At 41.3% G+C, this 20,131-nt stretch overlaps 1 protein-coding gene across 2 annotated transcripts in view; it reads left to right on the top strand.

Moving 5' to 3' along the window:
* The window catches only part of LOC128696688 (uncharacterized), a 42,077-nt gene extending 22,309 nt beyond the window's left edge, over nt 1-19,768 (top strand). Inside the window, exons 1-4 of one of the 2 annotated variants that reach the window (XM_053788039.2) lie at nt 251-394; nt 9,609-9,664; nt 16,261-16,359; nt 17,139-19,768. In XM_053788039.2, the coding sequence (XP_053644014.1) occupies nt 375-394; nt 9,609-9,664; nt 16,261-16,359; nt 17,139-17,332 (369 nt within the window). In that variant the 5' untranslated portion in view covers nt 251-374 and the 3' untranslated portion in view covers nt 17,333-19,768. Of the gene's footprint in view, nt 1-250; nt 395-9,608; nt 9,665-16,260; nt 16,360-17,138 lie in introns of those variants that run through there. The other variant, XM_070094486.1, reaches the window with a different exon arrangement.
* The last annotated feature ends 363 nt before the right edge of the window (nt 19,769-20,131 follow it).

The raw sequence follows: 20,131 nt of genomic DNA, 5'->3' as shown, positions 1-20,131 counted from the left end.
AATAAAATCTTTCATCCTTTCACCTTAATTATTAATAAAGATAAACACTGTCTTTGATCGAGATACGGAGAGCGATCATTCCTGGAACTATAATAATAGGCGTAATTGACACCACACCCTTAATATTTTACACTGGTAATGGTGTAATACTGTCTGTTATTTTACAAAAATTATTTATTCTAACATTTTCAACATTTTCACTCGATGTTTGTGTTCATCTTGCAAGGGAGACATGAAGTTTTTACTAAAGCGTCTGATGTTATGAAATGATCACACTGATCTTTCCCTGGATGAAGCACACGGGAGGTTGTGTTAAGTAAAGCTGGAGGTGCCGGAGATCACTGTCTGTGTGGAGTTTCCAGTCACTGCATCTAATGGTGTCTATTTTTACAGGGTAATGTATTATTGATTCCAGACGGACACTCCCTGACACCTCACTGACTAATGCGGCTGTTGCTTCTGGTGTTACTGCTGTTGTTATATATGGTGTTATTGTTGCTGAAGCTGTTGTTGACATTGCTTCTACTGCATTTAATGTTTTTGCTTCTACTGTTAGTGCTGCTGATGATGTTTCTGTCCCTTCTTCGCTTGGCGCTGCTGATAGTTCTAATGCTTCTTCTACTGCGTGCTCACCGAGTTGGTATCATTAGATCAAAGGTATAACTTACTGACAAGTTAAGAGCAGTGAACAAATGGAGCGCTATTGCAAGACTTAGATTATAAAACAGCCTTGAAGGGCAGAAAAATTCACTCAAGTCAATCTCGGACAGAGCCTCGAGATCTAGAGTTTAACTCCTGCAGGCGCAACTATGTGATAAATGAATGAGATTCATGGGCAACACTTAAATATCTTTATTAGAGAGACATTTCGCCCACAAGCAAGCTTTACCAACCTAATATAGAGACACGAGGATGGATATTTTTAACCCGGAGTCAGAGATGTGCAGCATTAACTGCTACACATCTCTGAGGTCCTCCCCTCTAGCTCCATTGTGTCTCCATCCTCATGACTCAGTTTGACTGATAAAGCCTGCTGCGCCGGAGAAAATTCTCTCTAGCAAAGATACACAGGTGTTGCACATTTATCTTGCTCATCAACTTGTCAGTATTGTATACTTTTGATCTATTAATGCTTGCCTGATAAAACAACGCCATGGAATCTTTTGAAAGAGAATATCCCACAACTCTACTGCTATTCTCTAGCCCACATAATAAGCAAAATCTATTTCTCCTAGTGGGCCCTGCCCATATGAGGTCACACCTTCAATTGCTGCCTCTCTCCATATCTGAAACCTTATTGGTAAATTTGTGGCCTAAATTATGGGCCTGACCTACTTCCACTAGTGGACCTTGCCCACATGCGACGATGTTTTCAACTGCTGCACCTCACCTCTGGATCCAGTCACCGTCTTCATATCTTTATATTAGACTGATAAAGTCTGGACGCCGGCAAAAAGTCTCTTCAATATGGATAGCCATGTATTGTACATGTCTTACTTACAACGAGTTAGGTCTACGCGGGGCGAATTCTAGTTCTTGGCCCTATATCTTTACCTTCAATCGACTAGTGGACTTGTCTCTAGTAATTATTATTTTTTCTAGTCATGTCAATAGTATGTGTGATTATGTAGTTGCGCCTACAGAGGTTGAGCCCTTGCTCTTGAGTCTCGGTTTCAGACTTCAATTAGCTAGTGAGGCTTTGTCTCTGACCTTCAGGGCTATGTTCTCTACACTTAGGCTCATGTCTGTCACAGGTCCTCCAGTTGTTCATTGTTCTCACATTAAAAGAAATGTTTATCCCCTTTCGTGTGTGTGTATACTCTACTACTTATACTCGCCTATTTGTGATTGCAGGGGTCGAATCATAGCTCCTGGTCGAATCATAGCTCCTGGTCGAATCATAGCTCCTGATCGATACTAGGTCCTCTCTCTCCCTGCTCCATGAGCTTTATCAAACCTCGTCTTAAAACTATGTATGGTTCCTGGCTCCACTACGTCACTTTCTAGGCAATTCCACTTCCTGAAAACTCTATGACTGAAGAAATACTTCCTAACATCCCTTTGACTCATCGGAGTCTTCAGCTTCCAATTGTGACCCCTTGTTTCTGTGTCCCATCTCTGGAACATCCTGTCTTTGTCCACCTTGTAAACTCCTCGCAGTATTTTATATGTCATTATCATGTGTTCCCTAGCCCTCCTGTCCTCCAGTGTCGTGAAGCCGATTTCCCTCAGCCTTTCTTCGTAGGACAGTCCCCTTAGCTCTGGAACCAGCCTTGTTGCAAACCTTTGCACTTTCTCTAATTTCTTGACATGCTTGACCAGGTGTGGATTCCAAACTGGTGCTGCATACTCCAATATAGGCCTGGCGTACATGGTGTACAGTCTCTTGAACGATTCCTTACTGAGGTAACGAAACGCTATTCTTAGGTTTGCCAGGCGCCCATATACTGCAACAGTTATCTGGTTGATGTGCGCCTCAGGAGACATGCTCGGTATTATACTCACCCCAAGATCTTTTTCATTGCGCGCGCGTGTGTGTGTACTCACATAATTGTGGTTGCAGGGGTCGAGACTCAGCTCCTGGCCCCGCCTCTTCAGTGATCGCTACTAGGTCCTCTCTCTGCTCCCTGAGCTTTGTCATACCTCGTCTTAAAGCTATGTATGGTTCCTGCCTCCACTACGTCACTTGCTAGGCTATTCCACTTCCTGACGACCCTATGACTAAAGATATACTTCCTAACATCCCTGTGACTCGTCTGAGTCTTCAGCTTCCAATTGTGACCCCTTGTTTCTGTGTCCTCTCTCTGGAACATCCTGTCTCTGTTCACCTTATCTATTCCACGCAGCATCTTGTATGTCGTTATCATGTCTCCCCTGACCCTTCTGTCCTCCAGTGTCATCAGTCTGATTTCCCTCAACCTTTCATCGTGTGTGTGTGTGTGTGTGTGTGTGTATACTCACCAAATTGTGGTTGCAGGGGTCGAGACTCAACTCCTGGCCCTGCCTCTTAACTGATCGCTACTAGGTCCTCTCTCTCTCTGCTCCCTGAGCTTTGTCATACCTCGTCTTAAAGCTATGTATGGTTCCTGCCTCCACTACATCACTTGCTAAACTATTCCACTTCCTGACAACTCTATGACTGAAGAAATACTTCCTAACATCCCTGTGACTCGTCTGAGTCTTCAGCTTCCAATTGTGACCCCTTGTTTCTGTGTCCTCTCTCTGGAACATCCTGTCTCTGTCCACCTTATCTGTTCCACGTAGTATTTTGTATGTCGCTATCATGTCTTCCCTGACCCTCCTGTCATCCAGTGTCGTCAGGCCGATTTCCCTCAACCTTTCTTCGTAGGACATTCCCCTGAGCTCCAGAACTAACCTTGTTGCAAACCTTTGCACTTTATCTAAGTTCCTGATGTGCTTGACCAGGTGTGGGTTCCAAACTGGTGCTGCATACTCCAGTATGGGTCTGACGTACACAATGTACAGTGTCTTGAACCATTCCTTACTAAGGTATGGGAACGCTGTTTTCAGGTTTGCCAGGCGCCCATATGCTGCAGTAGTTATCTGGTTGATGTGTGCTTCCGGAGACGTGCTCGGTGTTATGCTCACCCCAAAATCTTGTGTGTGTGTGTGTGTGTGTGTGTGTGTGTGTGTGTGTGTGTGTGTGTGTGTGTGTGTGAATAACACAGACAGAGGAGGCTGGTATCACCGCGTTTTATGTTAAAGCTGAACTTCTTACCACTCGACCTGGATGCTAGCCCAACCTCACACTTGCTTTGTCTCACCCTACCAGCCACCCTATCAGCAACCCTATCAGCAACCCTACCAGCAACCCTACCAGCCACCCTACCAGCCACCCTACCAGCCACCCGATCAGCAACCCTACCAGCCACCCTACCAGCCACCCTATCAGCAACCCTACCAACCACCCTATCAGCCACCCTACCAGCCACCCTATCAGCAACCCTTCCAGCCACCCTATCAACAACCCTACCAGCCACCCTATCAACAACCCTACCAGCCACCCTATCAGCAACCCTACCAGCCACCCTATCAACAACCCTACCTGCCACCCTATCAGCAACCCTACCAGCCACCCTATCAACAACCCTACCAGCCATCCTATCAGCAATCCTACCAGCCACCCTATCAGCAACCTTACCAGCCACTCTATCAGCAACTCTACCAGCCACCCTATCAGCAACGTTACCAGCCACCCTATCAGCAACCCTACCAGCAACCCTGTCAGCAACCTTACCAGCTATCCTATCAGCAACCCTACCAGCAACCCTATCAGCAACCCTACCAGCCATCCTATCAACAACCCTACCAGCTACCCTATCAACAACCCTGTCAGCCACCCTATCAGCAGTCTTATCAGTCACCCTATCAGCTACCCTACCAGCCACCCTATCAACAACCCTACCAACCACCCTATCAGCAACCCTACCAGCCACCCTATCAACAATCCTACCAACCCCCCTACCAGCCACCCTACTAACCACTCTACCAGCCACCCTACAAACCACCCTACCAGCCTCCCTACACCACTCAACTGTCAGTATATCTACCTTGCCAGATAGACTGTGAACACTCACACACTCGAGTGGACACACTCTCCTTAACTACATCAACATCCTCCTTGATATTCACTCTTATCGCTGTACATGACGGGGAAGCACTCAACACGTAGTTGTCAAACAACGCCACGAGAATGTGAGGTAATGAGGTTTGATCCAAGAAAAAGGAGGGTAGCTCTAATTCCTTGGATGAAGAGACCTTCACCGGCTATGAAATATCCTCTCTTGAATACCCATAGCAAGGACTGAGTCATGCCACAGGTCACGGCATTTTAAACGAACCGTATTAACATAATCGACTTTTGGCAAGGGAATCGTTGATCCATAACCTTAGATGTTTTTTTTTAGTTAAATTGGCACAGTTGGGTTAAAAATACTTGTCAAAATATAATAAATTGTATTACTTGCCAGATGTAGCAGTGACTATTACCCCACACCTTGTAATACTGTATTGCGTTATCTAGGTTAAATCTACATAATGTACTTTTTTGTACCCATAACAACTGCGTGCTCTCAAGACCATTGTAAAAAATTTTGTTATGTACCAAAAGCCTAAATAAAATTTACTTGATATCGTAGCCATTGTTGCTGAAGGTGTAAAATGTTCTCTTTGTTGGTACGTGTGTGTGTGTGTGTGTGTGTGTGTGTTTGTGTGTGTGTGTGTGTGTGTGTGTGTGTGTGTGTGTGTGTGTGTGTGTGTGTGTGTGTGTGTGTGTGTGTGTGTGTGTGTACTCACCTAGTTGAGGTTGCAGGGGTCGAGTCCAAGCTCCTGGCCCCGCCTCTTCACTGGTCGCTACTAGGTCACTCTCCCTGAACCATGAGCTTTATCGTACCTCTGCTTAAAGCTATGTATGGATCCTGCCTCCACTACATCGCTTCCCAAACTATTCCACTTCCTGACTACTCTGTGGCTGAAGAAATACTTCCTAACATCCCTGTGATTCATCTGTGGCTTCAGCTTCCAACTGTGTCCCCGTGTTGCTGCGTCCAGTCTCTGGAACATCCTGTCTTTGTCCACCTTGTCAATTCCTCTCAGTATTTTGTAAGTCGTTTTCATGTCCCCCCTATCTCTCCTGTCCTCCAGTGTCGTCAGGTCGATTTCCCTTAACCTCTTCTCGTAGTGTGTGTGTGTGTGTGTGTGTGTGTGTGTGTGTGTGTGTGTGTGTGTGTGTGTGTGTGTGTGTGTGTGTGTGTGTTTGTGTGTGTGTGTGTGTGTGTGTGTGTGTGTGTGTGTGTGTGCATAAAGCTCCTCTTGTTTGTAAAATCGATCAAAAATATTTATCATGAAGACCTTCTCACTTGTAATTCAATTTTAAATGTACTTTTTCAGTCGCATTTACAAAAAATCGCACTATACAGAGGAGTTCTATAAAAGAGAGTTTACTGTATAACAGGCACCGTATCATCACCCATATATGACACTAAATGTATTTGATCCACAAGCCGCTTACTCGGCACCATCCTTACTATGTAACAACTGTAATGATATTATTATTATTATTATTATTATTATTATTATTATTATTATTATTATTATTATTATTATTATTATTATTATTATTTTATTCACATAAGCCAAACGTTATTAGCGATGTGTATATTTATATTGGCAAATGTGCTCTGTTATAGATTCCAAACAATTAAAAAAATATGATTGTTTGTATAATTCTCATAAGAAAAATCAAACTATATAAAAATTTAGTGTGGTTTCGAATAGAGTAACGAGGCCATTCAGTTGATACTTAAAATGTCCCAGGTTCGACCCTCAGGTAGTTGACAAGTGCAGACTTGTACTGCTCACCTAGCAGCACGTGTACATGTGTCCCTTACTGTCCCCGCTCACCTAGCAGCACGTGTACATGTCCCTTACTGTCCCCGCTCACCTAGCAGCACGTGTACATGTGTCCCTTACTGTCCCCGCTCACCTTGCAGCACGTGTACATGTGTCCCTTACTGTCCCCGCTCACCTAGCAGCACGTGTACATGTCCCTTACTGTCCCCGCTCACCTAGCAGCACGTGTACATGTGTCCCTTACTGTCCCCGCTCACCTAGCAGCACGTGTACATGTGTCCCTTACTGTCCCCGCTCACCTAGCAGCACGTGTACATTTGTCCCTTACTGTCCCCGCTCACCTAGCAGCACGTGTACATGTGTCCCTTACTGTCCCCGCTCACCTAGCAGCACGTGTACATGTGTCCCTTACTGTCCCCGCTCACCTTGCAGCACGTGTACATGTGTCCCTTACTGTCCCCGCTCACCTAGCAGCACGTGTACATGTGTCCCTTACTGTCCCCGCTCACCTAGCAGCACGTGTACATGTGTCCCTTACTGTCCCCGCTCACCTAGCAGCACGTGTACATGTGTCCCTTACTGTCCCCGCTCACCTAGCAGCACGTGTACATGTGTCCCTTACTGTCCCCGCTCACCTAGCAGCACGTGTACATGTGTCCCTTACTGTCCCCGCTCACCTAGCAGCACGTGTACATGTGTCCCTTACTGTCCCCGCTCACCTAGCAGCACGTGTACATTTGTCCCTTACTGTCCCCGCTCACCTAGCAGCACGTGTACATGTGTCCCTTACTGTCCCCGCTCACCTAGCAGCACGTGTACATGTGTCCCTTACTGTCCCCGCTCACCTAGCAGCACGTGTACATGTGTCCCTTACTGTCCCCGCTCACCTAGCAGCACGTGTACATTTGTCCCTTACTGTCCCCGCTCACCTAGCAGCACGTGTACATGTGTCCCTTACTGTCCCCGCTCACCTAGCAGCACGTGTACATGTGTCCCTTACTGTCCCCGCTCACCTTGCAGCACGTGTACATGTGTCCCTTACTAACCATGCTCACCTAGTAGGTTCCTGTCTATTAGCAGACTATTGTGGGTCACAGTCAAGAAAAAAGTTTGTAAATGTGTTGGAAAGGTGTAGCTGTGCTGGAAGCCAGTTCCTGGCAAAATGCCAATATATAAGAACATTCTAGACCTGCTGATCAGATTCCACTGTTTTGTAAATGGTATCTGCACACCGTGCTGTATCAAATGATACTTTTTTTGTAATTAAACGTAACTACAAACCTGTAAAATAACACTGATATTGTAAAACAAGTTATTTTTTTTTTGTTTACCTAATTTTGTGAGAGGTTTTGGCTAGGCTTATGAATGAGAAACTTTCCTTTTTTCTGTAATATTTTTAATGCATCCTAGCTGTCATCTACATAACAAGAATATATACTGCGAGAGGTGTATATATGTCAGTACATAAGAACATAAGAAAGCAGGCCTGCTGACCCATGCCAGGCAGGTCCAAGATTCATCTTAAGGAAGGAGCATCGTAGCAGGTCTACTGGCCCAAGCTAGGCACGTTTAACTTAAACCCATTCATATACTTGCATTTTTTTTAACACCCGTCGTATCCTACCGAGCCAGGGTTACCCCCCCAAAAAAGAAAAACGAAAGTTTTTCTTGTTATATTTACTAATTTACACAGGAGAAGGGGTTACTAGCCCCTTACTCCCAGCATTTTAGTCGCCTCTTAAGACACACACGGCTTACGGAAGAAGAATTCTGATATACTTGCATATACGCTGATAGTTTAATGCTTATTTTCGTGATTAATGTATCCTTTTCGGGTTGTCAACATGTGACGTGCAATTTAAATGGCCATTATGTAGTAGACAGGCTACAAATTCAATAAACTAACCAAGATAACAAGACCTCATTATTGTAAAATTTAAGAATTAGCATATATCCCACTTTACCTCTGGTTTCTTGTACACTTATTAAAATGAAATATTGAGACTCGGGGTCAACTGCCTTGTAAAGTGGAGTTTAGGAAGTGCATTTTATTGCAAATATTTTTAAAAAGACTTGATATTTTTTCGTAATGAGACTGACTCAGCAGATCAGAAAATAATACAAATTAGTTGAGTTTTTGTTTTTATTAAATTTTGTCCATTAATGAAAGTGAATACATAATGTAAACATTTAATACCTGGTTAATTTATTTCACTCCCATTACCATAACTCACACAGATTTCCATTTCCAGGTGATATATGTTGCTGCAGCATTTAAGGTTAAGCACATATTATGTGATTCACTCAGCGTCACATAGAGACCAGTCACACATTTCACTCATATATTAAACCCATTAATATTATTGATAAAGGGTTAAATCCACACGGATTATTCAGCGCTGATTTACCCATTAGTACTGCTTACCATTATCTATATAAACCACTAAATGACCCACCTAAGTTTATATTTTTTTATTAACGCTTCGGCAGTTTGTAAATTTTTTCTGAATAAAATATGCCAAGACTGTGCCCAAGAGTTGACCATGGATTTTTATTTATATTTTTATTTTAGAGGTAAGACCTATCATGCTGATGAATTTTTGCATAACTCATATGTGTAATAATTATGATTTTTGCCATGTGTCATACGATTCTTAACATGTGTCATAATTATGAGTCCTGACATGTGTCATAATTGAGTCCTGACATGTGTCATAATTATGAGTCCTGACATGTGTCATAATTATGAGTCCTTACGTGTCATAATTAAGGGTCCTGACATGTGTCATAATTATGAGTCCTGACGTGTCATAATTAAGGGTCCTGACATGTGTCATAATTATGAGTCCTAACATGTGTCATAATTATGAGTCCTAACATGTGTCATAATTATGAGTCCTAACATGTGTCATAATTATGAGTCCTGACATGTGTCATAATTATGAAACTTAACATGTGCCATTATTATGAGTCCTGACGTGTCATAATTATGAGTCCTGGCATGTGTCATAATTATGAGTCCTGACATGTGTCATAATTATGAGTCCTGACATGTGTCATTATTATGAGTCCTGACATGTGTCATTATTATGAGTCTTAACATGGAAAGAATCGTTGTTTGAGAAACTAAAGCTCAGTTTTAAGGCTGATGAAGTTGGGGTTGGTCCCCCTTTCTCTATATGTATTTCTTAGCGAGGTAACATAGTTGACACCATCGTTTTTTCTCCTGCCGACAGGAGCAGCACCAAGTCCATCCTGTGTGTGTTGATGCTGGTGATGACCCTCCATGGAGGTGAGTGTTCACTCCCTCATCACTCTCCTTTCCACCATCACTCCCAGTCTCCCCTCCTTTCCCTCTCCTCTCTCCCTTTCTTCACCCTCCTATTATGTCTCTACCTCCATCCTGGATGTTATAACAATAATAGTAACAACAACAATAATAATAATAACAATAATAATAACCAACAACAACAGTAACAAGAAATTATTTCCAAAAAATGCCTCTAAGTGTTATATAAAACAAATAGGAACAGCATTGCATATACGCGTATATATTTCTTCTGCTCTGTGATGATATCTTTATAAATTTCATTTCTTGTGTGTAGGATAGACCATTCTAAAAGACATCGCTTCACTGAAGTCTTTCAGCTCTTCCTGACAAATTTCATTAACTCTGGTATGAAACCCATCCTATGCGATGGAGTGTGACAGGGGAAACCATTCTGTGTGATGGCATATGCCAGGGAAACCATCCTGTGTGACTGAGTATGACAGGGAAAACTTAGCTAGCTTTTGTTCCTATAGCGTAACTCTTATTTAGAATAGAGTGGCAGCACATTGTTGAAGTAGTGAATTTGGTTAAGCTTGGATGCTGGTGGCAACCCATTACGATATTTCTTCCACTTAACCCCCCCCCCCCTCCCCCTATCTTCAATTCTCTCACACTCCCTTCAGTTATAAGAACATAAGAAAGAAGGAACACTGCAACAGGCCTACTGACCCATGCGGAGCAGGTCCATGTCTCCCCCCTGGATAAGCCCAATGACCCACCCCCCGGATTAGCCCAATGACCCACCCAGTCTGGTCACCTCCACTCAAGGATGGAGCACGGCACTAGACCCAGCAGCACAAGCTAGTCAGGTCCAACTCACACCCACCCACACCCACTCATGTATTTATCTAACCTATTTTTAAAACTACACAACGTTTTAGCCTGAATAACTGTACTCGGGAGTTTGTTCCACTCATCCACGACTCTATTACCAAACCAGTGCTTTCCTATATCCTTCCTGAATCTGAACTTTTCCAACTTGAAACCATTGCTGTGAGTCCTGTCTTGGCTGGAAATTTTCAGCACGCTATTTACATCCCCTTTATTTATTCCTGTTTTCCATTTATACACCTCGATCATATCCCCCCTAATTCTACGCCTTTCGAGAGTGCAGATTCAGGGCCTCAGTCTATCCTCATAGGGAAGATTTCTGATACATAGGATCATCTTTGTCATCCTCCTCTGTACGTTTTCCAGAGCATTTATATCCATTCTGTAATACGGTGACCAGAACTGAGCAGCATAATCTAAATGAGGCCTAACCAAGGATGTATAGAGTTGAAGAACAACCTGAGAACTTCTATTATTTATACTTCTAGATATGAAGCCAAGAATTCTGTTAGCTTTATTGCGAACACTAATGCACTGTTGTCTTGGTTTTAGATTACCGCTAACCTGAACTCCTAAATCCTTTTCGCAATCAGTAGTATTAAGATCTACATTATTTAGTTTATATGTGGCATGGTTATTTAACTGTCCAACATTTAGAACTTTGCATCTGTCAATATTAAACTGCATCTGCCACTTCTCCGACCATTGCATCAGTCTATTCAAATCATCCTGGAGTGCTCTAGTGTCCTCATTAGAATGAATTGGACGGCCTATTTTGGTGTCATCAGCAAATTTGCTTATGTCGCTATTTATTCCCTCATCTATGTCGTTTATGTAAATTGTGAACAACAACGGGCCCAACACTAATCTAAGTCTGCCCGAAATGCCTAGTCATGCTAGTTGTCCTAGTGGCCCCCTCTGTAGTTAGTATTTTATAACATGTAAACCACACAATACCCAAAACCTGTAAACCCCACATTGTAACCCTTATAGAGAATAAACTTGAATTGAATTGAAAGTAATTGAATTGAACACTGACCCCTGAGGAACACCGCTTTTGACGTGCCCCCATTCTGATTTTTCCCCATTTATGGAAACTCTCTGCTGCCTATTTGTCAGCCATGCCTCTACCCAGGAAAAAATTTCTCCTCCTACTCCGTGTGCCTTAAGTTTCCTCAATAACCTCTGGTGTGGAGCTCTATCGAAAGTCTTACTGAAATCCATATACACAAAGACTAACCCAAAAGGGTTCTTTCAGGTATACAGAAGTAAGATTAGGGAAAAGATTGGCCCACTTAAGAGTAACCCTGGTCAGATCACTGACAGTGATAAGGATATGTGTGAAATTCTAAATACCTACTTCCTCTCATTTTTCACCCAGGAAAATACTAGCGATATTCCTGAAATAATAGATTACGTAGAACAGGATGATAATAAACTATGTACGATTGTGGTAACTAGTGACATGGTCCTCATACAAATAGAGAAACTAAAACCTAACAAATCCCCAGGCCCTGATGAACTGTTTGCAAGGGTGTTAAAGGAATGTAAAGAGGAACTTAGCATACCTTTGGCTAATCATTTTAACATATCACTACAAACTGGCATAGTGCCTGATAAGTGGAAAATGGCAAATGTAATACCTATTTACAAGGCAGGTGACAGGTCCTTGGCTTCGAACTATAGACCAATAAGCCTTACCTCCATAGTGAGAAAATTTATGGAATCAATAATTGCCGAAGCAATACGTAGCCATCTTGACAGGCACAGATTGATTAATGATTCTCAACACGGTTTTACAAAGGGGCGTTCCTGTCTTACGAATTTACTAACTTTTTTCACTAAGGTATTTGAGGAGGTGGATCATGGTAATGAATATGATATTGTGTATATGGACTTCAGTAAGGCTTTCGATAGAGTTCCACACCAGAGGCTATTGAGGAAATTTAGGGCACACGGAATAGGAGAAATTTTTTCCTGGGTAGAGGCATGGCTGACAAATAGACAGCAGAGAGTTTGCATAAATGGGGTGAAATCAGAATGGGGGCACGTCACAAGCGGTGCTCCTCAGGGGTCAGTGTTGGGCCGTTCTTATTACCATGATCTACCTCCTCAAACACCTTAGTGAAAAAAGTTAGTAAATTCGTAAGACAGGAACGCCCCTTTGTAAAACCGTGTTGAGATTCATTAATCAATCTGTGCCTGTCAAGATGGCTACGAATTGCTTCGGCAATTATTGATTCCATAAATTTTCCCACTATGGAGGTAAGGCTTATTGGTCTATAGTTCGAAGCCAAGGACCTGTCACCTGCCTTGTAAATAGGTATTACATTTGCCATTTTCCACTTATCAGGCACTATGCCAGTTTGTAGTGATATGTTAAAATGATTAGCCAAAGGTATGCTAAGTTCCTCTTTACATTCCTTTAACACCCTTGCAAACAGTTCATCAGGGCCTGGGGATTTGTTAGGTTTTAGTTTCTCTATTTATCTGAGGACCATGTCACTAGTTACCGCAATCGTACATAGTTTATTATCGTCCTGTTCTACGTAATCTGTTATTTCAGGAATATCACTAGTATTTTCCTGGATGAAAACTGAGAGGAAGTAGGTATTTAGAATTTCACACATATCCTTATCACTGCCAGTGATCTGACCAGTTACTCTTAAGTGGGCCAATCTTGTCCCTAATCTTACTTCTGTATACCTGAAAGAACCCTTTTGGGTTAGTCTTTGAATCCCTTGCGACCTTAGCCTAGTAATCCCTTTTTGCTTTTCTTATTCCTTTCTTTATTTCTCTCTCTAATTGAATATATTGATTTCTTAACTGCCCATCCCCTCTTTTGATACGCCTATATATGCCTCTCTTTTGACCAATGAGATGTTTTAATATATTGTTCATCCATTTGGGATCATTTTTGTTAGATCTAATTTCTCTACTCGGAACAAAAGGTGTCTGGGCAGCTAGAACTATGCTCTGAAAAACGTCATATTGGCAACCAAGATCACCTACCTGATCCATAGTGAGGACATCCCAATTTAGCTTACCCAGGTAATTTTTTAGTCCCATGAAGTCTGCCAAGCGAAAATCTGGGACAGAGATTTGATTGCAGTTATCTGGGTAATTCCATGATATATTGAAACTAAGTGATTTGTGACCACTTTCCCCAAGCTCATCATTAACCTCAAGATTATTAATTAGTGAATCTTTGTTGACAAGAACCAAGTCAAGCAGATTGTTTCCTTTAGTTGGTTCTGTCACAACCTGTTCTAAAAAGCAATCCTGAACCGTATCAAAAAAGTCATTAGACTCAAGATTTCCTGTCATATTGTTCCAATCAATTTGTTTAAAGTTAAAATCTCCCATTATCACAACATTTTCATAACTAGATGCCTTATGAATTTCGTCCCATAACAGCTTACTGCACTCCCTATCAAGGTTTGGGGGCCTATAAATCACACCCAAAATTAATTTGTCACGTCCCTCGAGAAACTGTAGCCAAATAGATTCTGTGTTCGATATTTCTAATTTTATATCATGTCTAAGACAACAATTTAAATTTTCTTTGACATACATCGCCACTCCACCACCCTTCCTGTTGACCCTATCAGTGTGGAATAGTTTATAACCATGTATGTTGCATTCAGAAGGCATTTCTCTATCTTTCAGGTTGAACCAGGTCTCTGTTATAACAATAATATCTATATTACCTACACTTGCAAGTAATCTTAGCTCATCTATCTTATTTCTTAGACTCCTACTATTTGTATAGTAAACCTTAAGGGAGCTAGTCACTCGTTGCCCTCTACTATCTCTCTTTGTTTGTTGATCAATTGATTTGCCATTACTAGCAACTTTATTTTGAATATTGTCTTTTAAACATATCCCTTACACTCTTTTCAGTCATCCCTCACACTCCCTTCAGTCATCCCTCACACTCCCTTCAGTCATCCCTCACACTCCCCTCAGTCATCCCTCACACTCCCTTCAGTCATCCCTCACACTCCCTTCAGTCATCCCTCACACTCCCTTCAGTCATCCCTCACACTCCCCTCAGTCATCCCTCACACTCCCTTCAGTCATCCCTCACACTCCCTTCAGTCATCCCTCACACTCCCCTCAGTCATCCCTCACACTCCCCTCAGTCATCCCTCACACTCCCTTCAGTCATCCCTCACACTCCCCTCAGTCATCCCTCACACCCTTCAGTCATCCCTCACACTCCCTTCAGTCATCCCTCACACTCCCCTCAGTCATCCCTCACACCCTTCAGTCATCCCTCACACTCCCCTCAGTCATCTCTCACACTCCCTTCAGTCATCCCTCACACTCCCCTCAGTCATCCCTCACACTCCCTTCAGTCGTCCCTCACATTCCCTTCAGTCATACCTTACACTCCCTTCAGTCATCCCTTACACTCCCATCAGTCATCCCTTACCATCCCTCCAGTCATACCTAAACTCCCTTCATTCTTCATTCCCAACTTCATTCTATCCGTCAGCCATTTTTCTCTTCCACTCTCCATTCCTCTCTTTCCCTTTTCATTCTGATCCTTCCTTCCCTCCCTCCCCAGCAGCCAGTACATTGCTGATATATCCAATTTTGCTAAATGTAGAGAAAAAATTCCTTTCTCAATCTCGGCCTCTCTTCTTCCGCCCTCTGTCCTTCCTCTGTCTCTCGTGTCTCTTTCCCTCCGTCCTGGGTATCTTATACTTCCTTCTATATATGAAAGAAAAGCACAGGTGAACACAACCTGTGTTCAGCCCATGAATTACTCCCTCCCCGCCGTGGCTTAGAGCTGTGATGTTCCATGTCTAAACATGCCATAAAGTGTCAACAACATACTACCTCATAGCGTATACCCTATATGGTTAAAACATACTTCCTCATAGTGGTTAAAGGCAAACTCGTGGTCTGTATTCCATCTGGGCAAATGTAAACATAGCAAACTTATGGTAATGGAGAGAACAATAACTCAGGTTCTTCCCGGTCAGCAGCAAATCGCCAACTGCTGACCTCAGCAAGTTCTTTATTATTAAACAAAAAATGCATATATCAGCATTGTGCTCCTACCCTGTTCTATATGATAGTTACACATTGGGAACAAAGTTAACTATGTTTCCCTGTCACATTCCATCACACAGGATGGGGCTCATACACAGTGAGATGATTTATGTTTACTCCCTTCCAACAGTCATAGGATGATTTATGTTTACTCCCAGCAGTCATGGGATGATTTATGTTTACTCCCTTCCAATAGTCATGGGGTAATTTATGTTTACTCCCTTCCAATAGTCATGGGGTGATTTATGTTTACTCCCTTCCAACAGTCATGGGATGATTTATGTTTACTCCCTTCCGTCAGTCATAGGATGATCAATGTTTACTCCCAGCAGTCATGGGATGATTTATGTTTACTCCCAACAGCCATGGGATGATTTATGTTTACTCCCAACAGCCATGGGATGATTTATGTTTACTCCCTTCCAACAATCATGGGATGATTTATGTTTACTCCCTTCCAACAATCATGGGATGATTTATGTTTACTCCATTCCGTCAGTCATAGGATGATTAATGTTTACTCCCAACAGTCATGGGATGATTTATGTTTACTCCCAACAGCCATGGGATGATTTATGTTTACTCCCAACAGCCATGGGATGATTTATGTTTACTCCCTTCCATCACTCATAGGATGATTAATGTTTACTCCCTTCCAACAGTCATGGGATGGTTCTGCTACAGCCACATCCCATCTACAGAGGCCATCGGCTGGGTCTTCTGCCCCAGCACCTCCTGCTACACTGTCGGCGCCAGCATCTGTGAGTCTCATTTCTCTCTTCATTCATCGTTATATTCCTTGGGAAGTGCTAAATTCGTAGGGTCTAACACAGTGCCTGGAGAATGGAAAGTTTGATCCAGGGAAGGGAAAGGTAGCTCCATTTCCTTCGATCAAGAGCTCTTCACCAGCACTAGGGTACCCCCTCAAGAATCTCTCTCCTCACCAAAATGTTTCATTTAACTCGATTTTTTCAAACTGTGTATAGCCATAAATTACTGCAACTTTTCCAATGGCTAGTAGGCGATTACTGTTAAGTGTCGTGATGAGATGACGTAGAATCGATCCTCCATTGGTACTTGCCGTTAATGATCCATGGGTGTAGCGGTTCACATGAAGTATAATGATAATTCAAATTGTCTTCTGCAGCTGTGTTTACTTATAACTTGACTTGTTTTTCAGTGTCTGTAATTCTACTAGTAAAACATCTGTAATTAAATGTTAAATATCAAGAACAAAGTAATCAGGATGTATACCAGTGTTATGACAATCTAAATGGTCTACTTGTAGAAATAATAATTTTACAGTTTTTTTTAATATTTTTAAAAAATAATATTTTCAAAATAATATATTTTTTAAAAATAATATATATTTTTAAATAATATTTTTTAAAAGTAATATATTTTTAAAATATAATATTTCACATGGTCATTCCATCTATTTTTGTTTTCGCTTTCATCATACCCAAAGCTTCTTCAGCTCTGTAGTCTTTCTGGTCAGTTATATATTAAGTTGCTTACTAACTCGACGTATCTTCCACAGTAGGGGAGCGAGACTCCAAGCGTGGCTGTGCAGACAAGACATACCAAGACACCTGCCAGAAGGCCCCAGCAATTGTACCCACAGATGATGTGTGTTTCTGCAACGCCATCTTGTGCAACCATTCTGGAGCCGGGACTACCTATCTCTTTCTGCCGCTGCTCATATTCCCTTATGTTCTACACAAATTCCTGTAGAATTAGGATAATTGGTGCCAGTGCTGCACGCAATCTTTTGAGATATCAGTGACAGTTGTGTTTGGCATCTACAATTTGTTCTGATGACGCTTACCACAACCAATGTTGATTCTCTTACTGAGTATAGTTTTCAGTGCCTTCCTTGGCATCTCAGTTTGCGTATCATCATGTAGCTAAAATCTCATATAGTATTGTTGACTATTTATAGCAAAAATAATTTAACACTTTACTTCTTGTTTCTATTATATGACCAGGAACACATTGTCCATTGCTTAACAAAGTAAAGATCTTATTTCTTTTGAAGTGTGGTGAACCTGCACACTGTTAATTTTTAAGAATTGGTCAAACTTGGTTCATATTGAATATTTAAAAATTTTTAATTGGGCCAAATAGTACACACGATTCAGCTCCGGTAGCAGTGTTGTAACTAGTGCTACAGTATACTGTCTTGATAACACCCAGTTCATCTAGTGTTGTGCTACATAGTGCTGATGACACCAGTATACGTAGTGCCATATTACCCTGCACTGGTAATGCCAATATACTTCGTACTGTCATAAACTATATTGTTAACACCTGTAGTACAGTTTCAGATACTGCATTATGATCTATTGGTGGCATGAATGTATCTATAGTGGTGTATACTGGATTAGTCACCAGTGTTTTCAACAATGCATTACTCTACTGTGGGTAATTACTGTGTCTAATGTTGCATTCCACTACCAACAATAGTAACACCATCGTAGCTGGTGATATATTATTGTGATAATTACATCAGTGCATCTTCTCCTCCATTATACTCTATATCTATTATAGTGTATTGATAGACACCAGTACCTCTAGTTGCAATGTACTGTACTGTTAAACAAACTCTTTATCTCGTACCATACATCAGTGTACAAGTAACTACCTAAGTATCTAGTGTTGCACTCCTCTGTATTGGTGACACCACTGTATTGCTGAATTGCTGTGGGTGTGCCAAAGGATGCAGTATAAAGTGGCACCTCAACATACATTTACAGTATGTATTTTAGATAAACCAACATAGAACCTCAACATTGTGATGCTCACCAGTCATCAGTGTAAGGGTAAAATTTATCACTCCGCCATATGCTAAAAGAATAATACGCAGAAGAATGTTATTCAAAGGATTATAATTCGGAGTTTTTCAGACAGAGATTCAATTTTACATTATGCATATGGGTCAGTGTTTAAAACTACTCTTATATCCAACATTCTCAGTGGTACGCCACAAATGTCAGAAAAATATCATGCAAAGTGCGTTACGTCATGCTCTTTTTACACTCCTATATTAATCGTACTAGACAAATATGATAAGAAAATGTAGCATATGTCAGGTGTTCCTGAATACCTTGTATGACACTGGTGACCTGGTTCACACTTTCAACAACTTAAGACACAGAAGGTGGTAAACAAACACTATGGTTCATAATTAAGGACTTCAGTACTCAGTTAGGTTTACCAGCAGTTCACACAAGACACATTACACATGGTTTAATTAAAATCAAAAACCTTTCTCAGATTTCTTTTGTTGATGAACACTTCTCAGTTAAACCTCTGACACTGAGTACATGTTACTCGCAGGAACATTCTGAGATTCTGAATAGTCTTTCAGGTACAGCATAATTTTGGAAGACTTACTGTACTTTGTTTAGGTAAAACTCAAAATATGTGAGAAACAATATCCACAGCTCAGTCATATCAGACACAGGCAGGAGTCAACATCACTAAATTTATGTCATGGTACTGACACGACCAATTAATACCGTGGATTTTTGTCAAATGTAATTTAATTATACTGTATAGTGTACAAGATTTACTAGATTTACCCTTTCCTAGACAGAGAAAAACAAGTTTTCCCATAAATATCTTGGCTTTACTTATAGATAGATAAGAACTAACTTTAGATTGACTGTTACATGAGAAAATTATAAAAACATTATGTAAGTATCTAAGCCATTAAAAAAAAGCATGGAGTTTCATGTAGCATTAGATATAGCATTAGTTTGTCCTTCAAAACAAGTAGTCAAAAAGGTAAAGAATACTAGTTAATGCCACACTTTCCATAAGCCACACCAAGAATGTTTTCATAGAGCTACAGTTACTGTAGCATACTGTAAGTAGTGAAGGTTGTGTAGATATTTTGTATATTCTTCTGTTGACCTGTGCTTCTGGTGGGTGGCATCACACCAAGAGTTTTATATTATCTATTACATTTTATGGAGTACTTTATTGATTATATTATGTGTTGTACAAACCGGTCAATAAAGTTTATCATAAATGTAGCCATATACAGTGTTTACCTTCAAGTGTAAAATAAAGAATAATAAATTCTAGATAAAAAAAAAATGTAAAAACTGGCGTGCTGCTCAAGCTGTAATTACAAAGCTGACAATAAAGACAAATAAATCTCAAGAGTTAATCTTATCATAATAAGTGTGAGAGACAAGTTATTATAAATATTGTACAAGACAACCTGCTTACTCTATACAATTATTTTTACATTTATGGGGCAGCACTAAACCCGTAGGGGTCATAAAGGGACCTGGGGGGGGAATGGGAGGCATTCAGGTTCGATCCAAGGAAGGTGAGGGCTGCTTCAATTCCTTAAGCAGAGAGCCCTTCACCAGCATCAAGGAACCTCCCAGGAGGTGATTATATAATATTACTACACTTTTCAGTTCTCTTACACTTAATAAAGTGCAAAAATGGTTAGAAAAGCAAATGGGTAAAAACTGCATGACGGTGGACCCTTATGGGTTTAGCGTTTATTTATAA

The sequence above is a fragment of the Cherax quadricarinatus genome, chromosome 46 (genome assembly GCF_038502225.1).
Source record: "Cherax quadricarinatus isolate ZL_2023a chromosome 46, ASM3850222v1, whole genome shotgun sequence".
NCBI classification, from domain to species: Eukaryota; Metazoa; Arthropoda; class Malacostraca; order Decapoda; family Parastacidae; genus Cherax; species Cherax quadricarinatus.
Note: the sequence above shows the minus strand (reverse complement) of the source record. Positions and strands in the feature narration are given on the sequence as shown.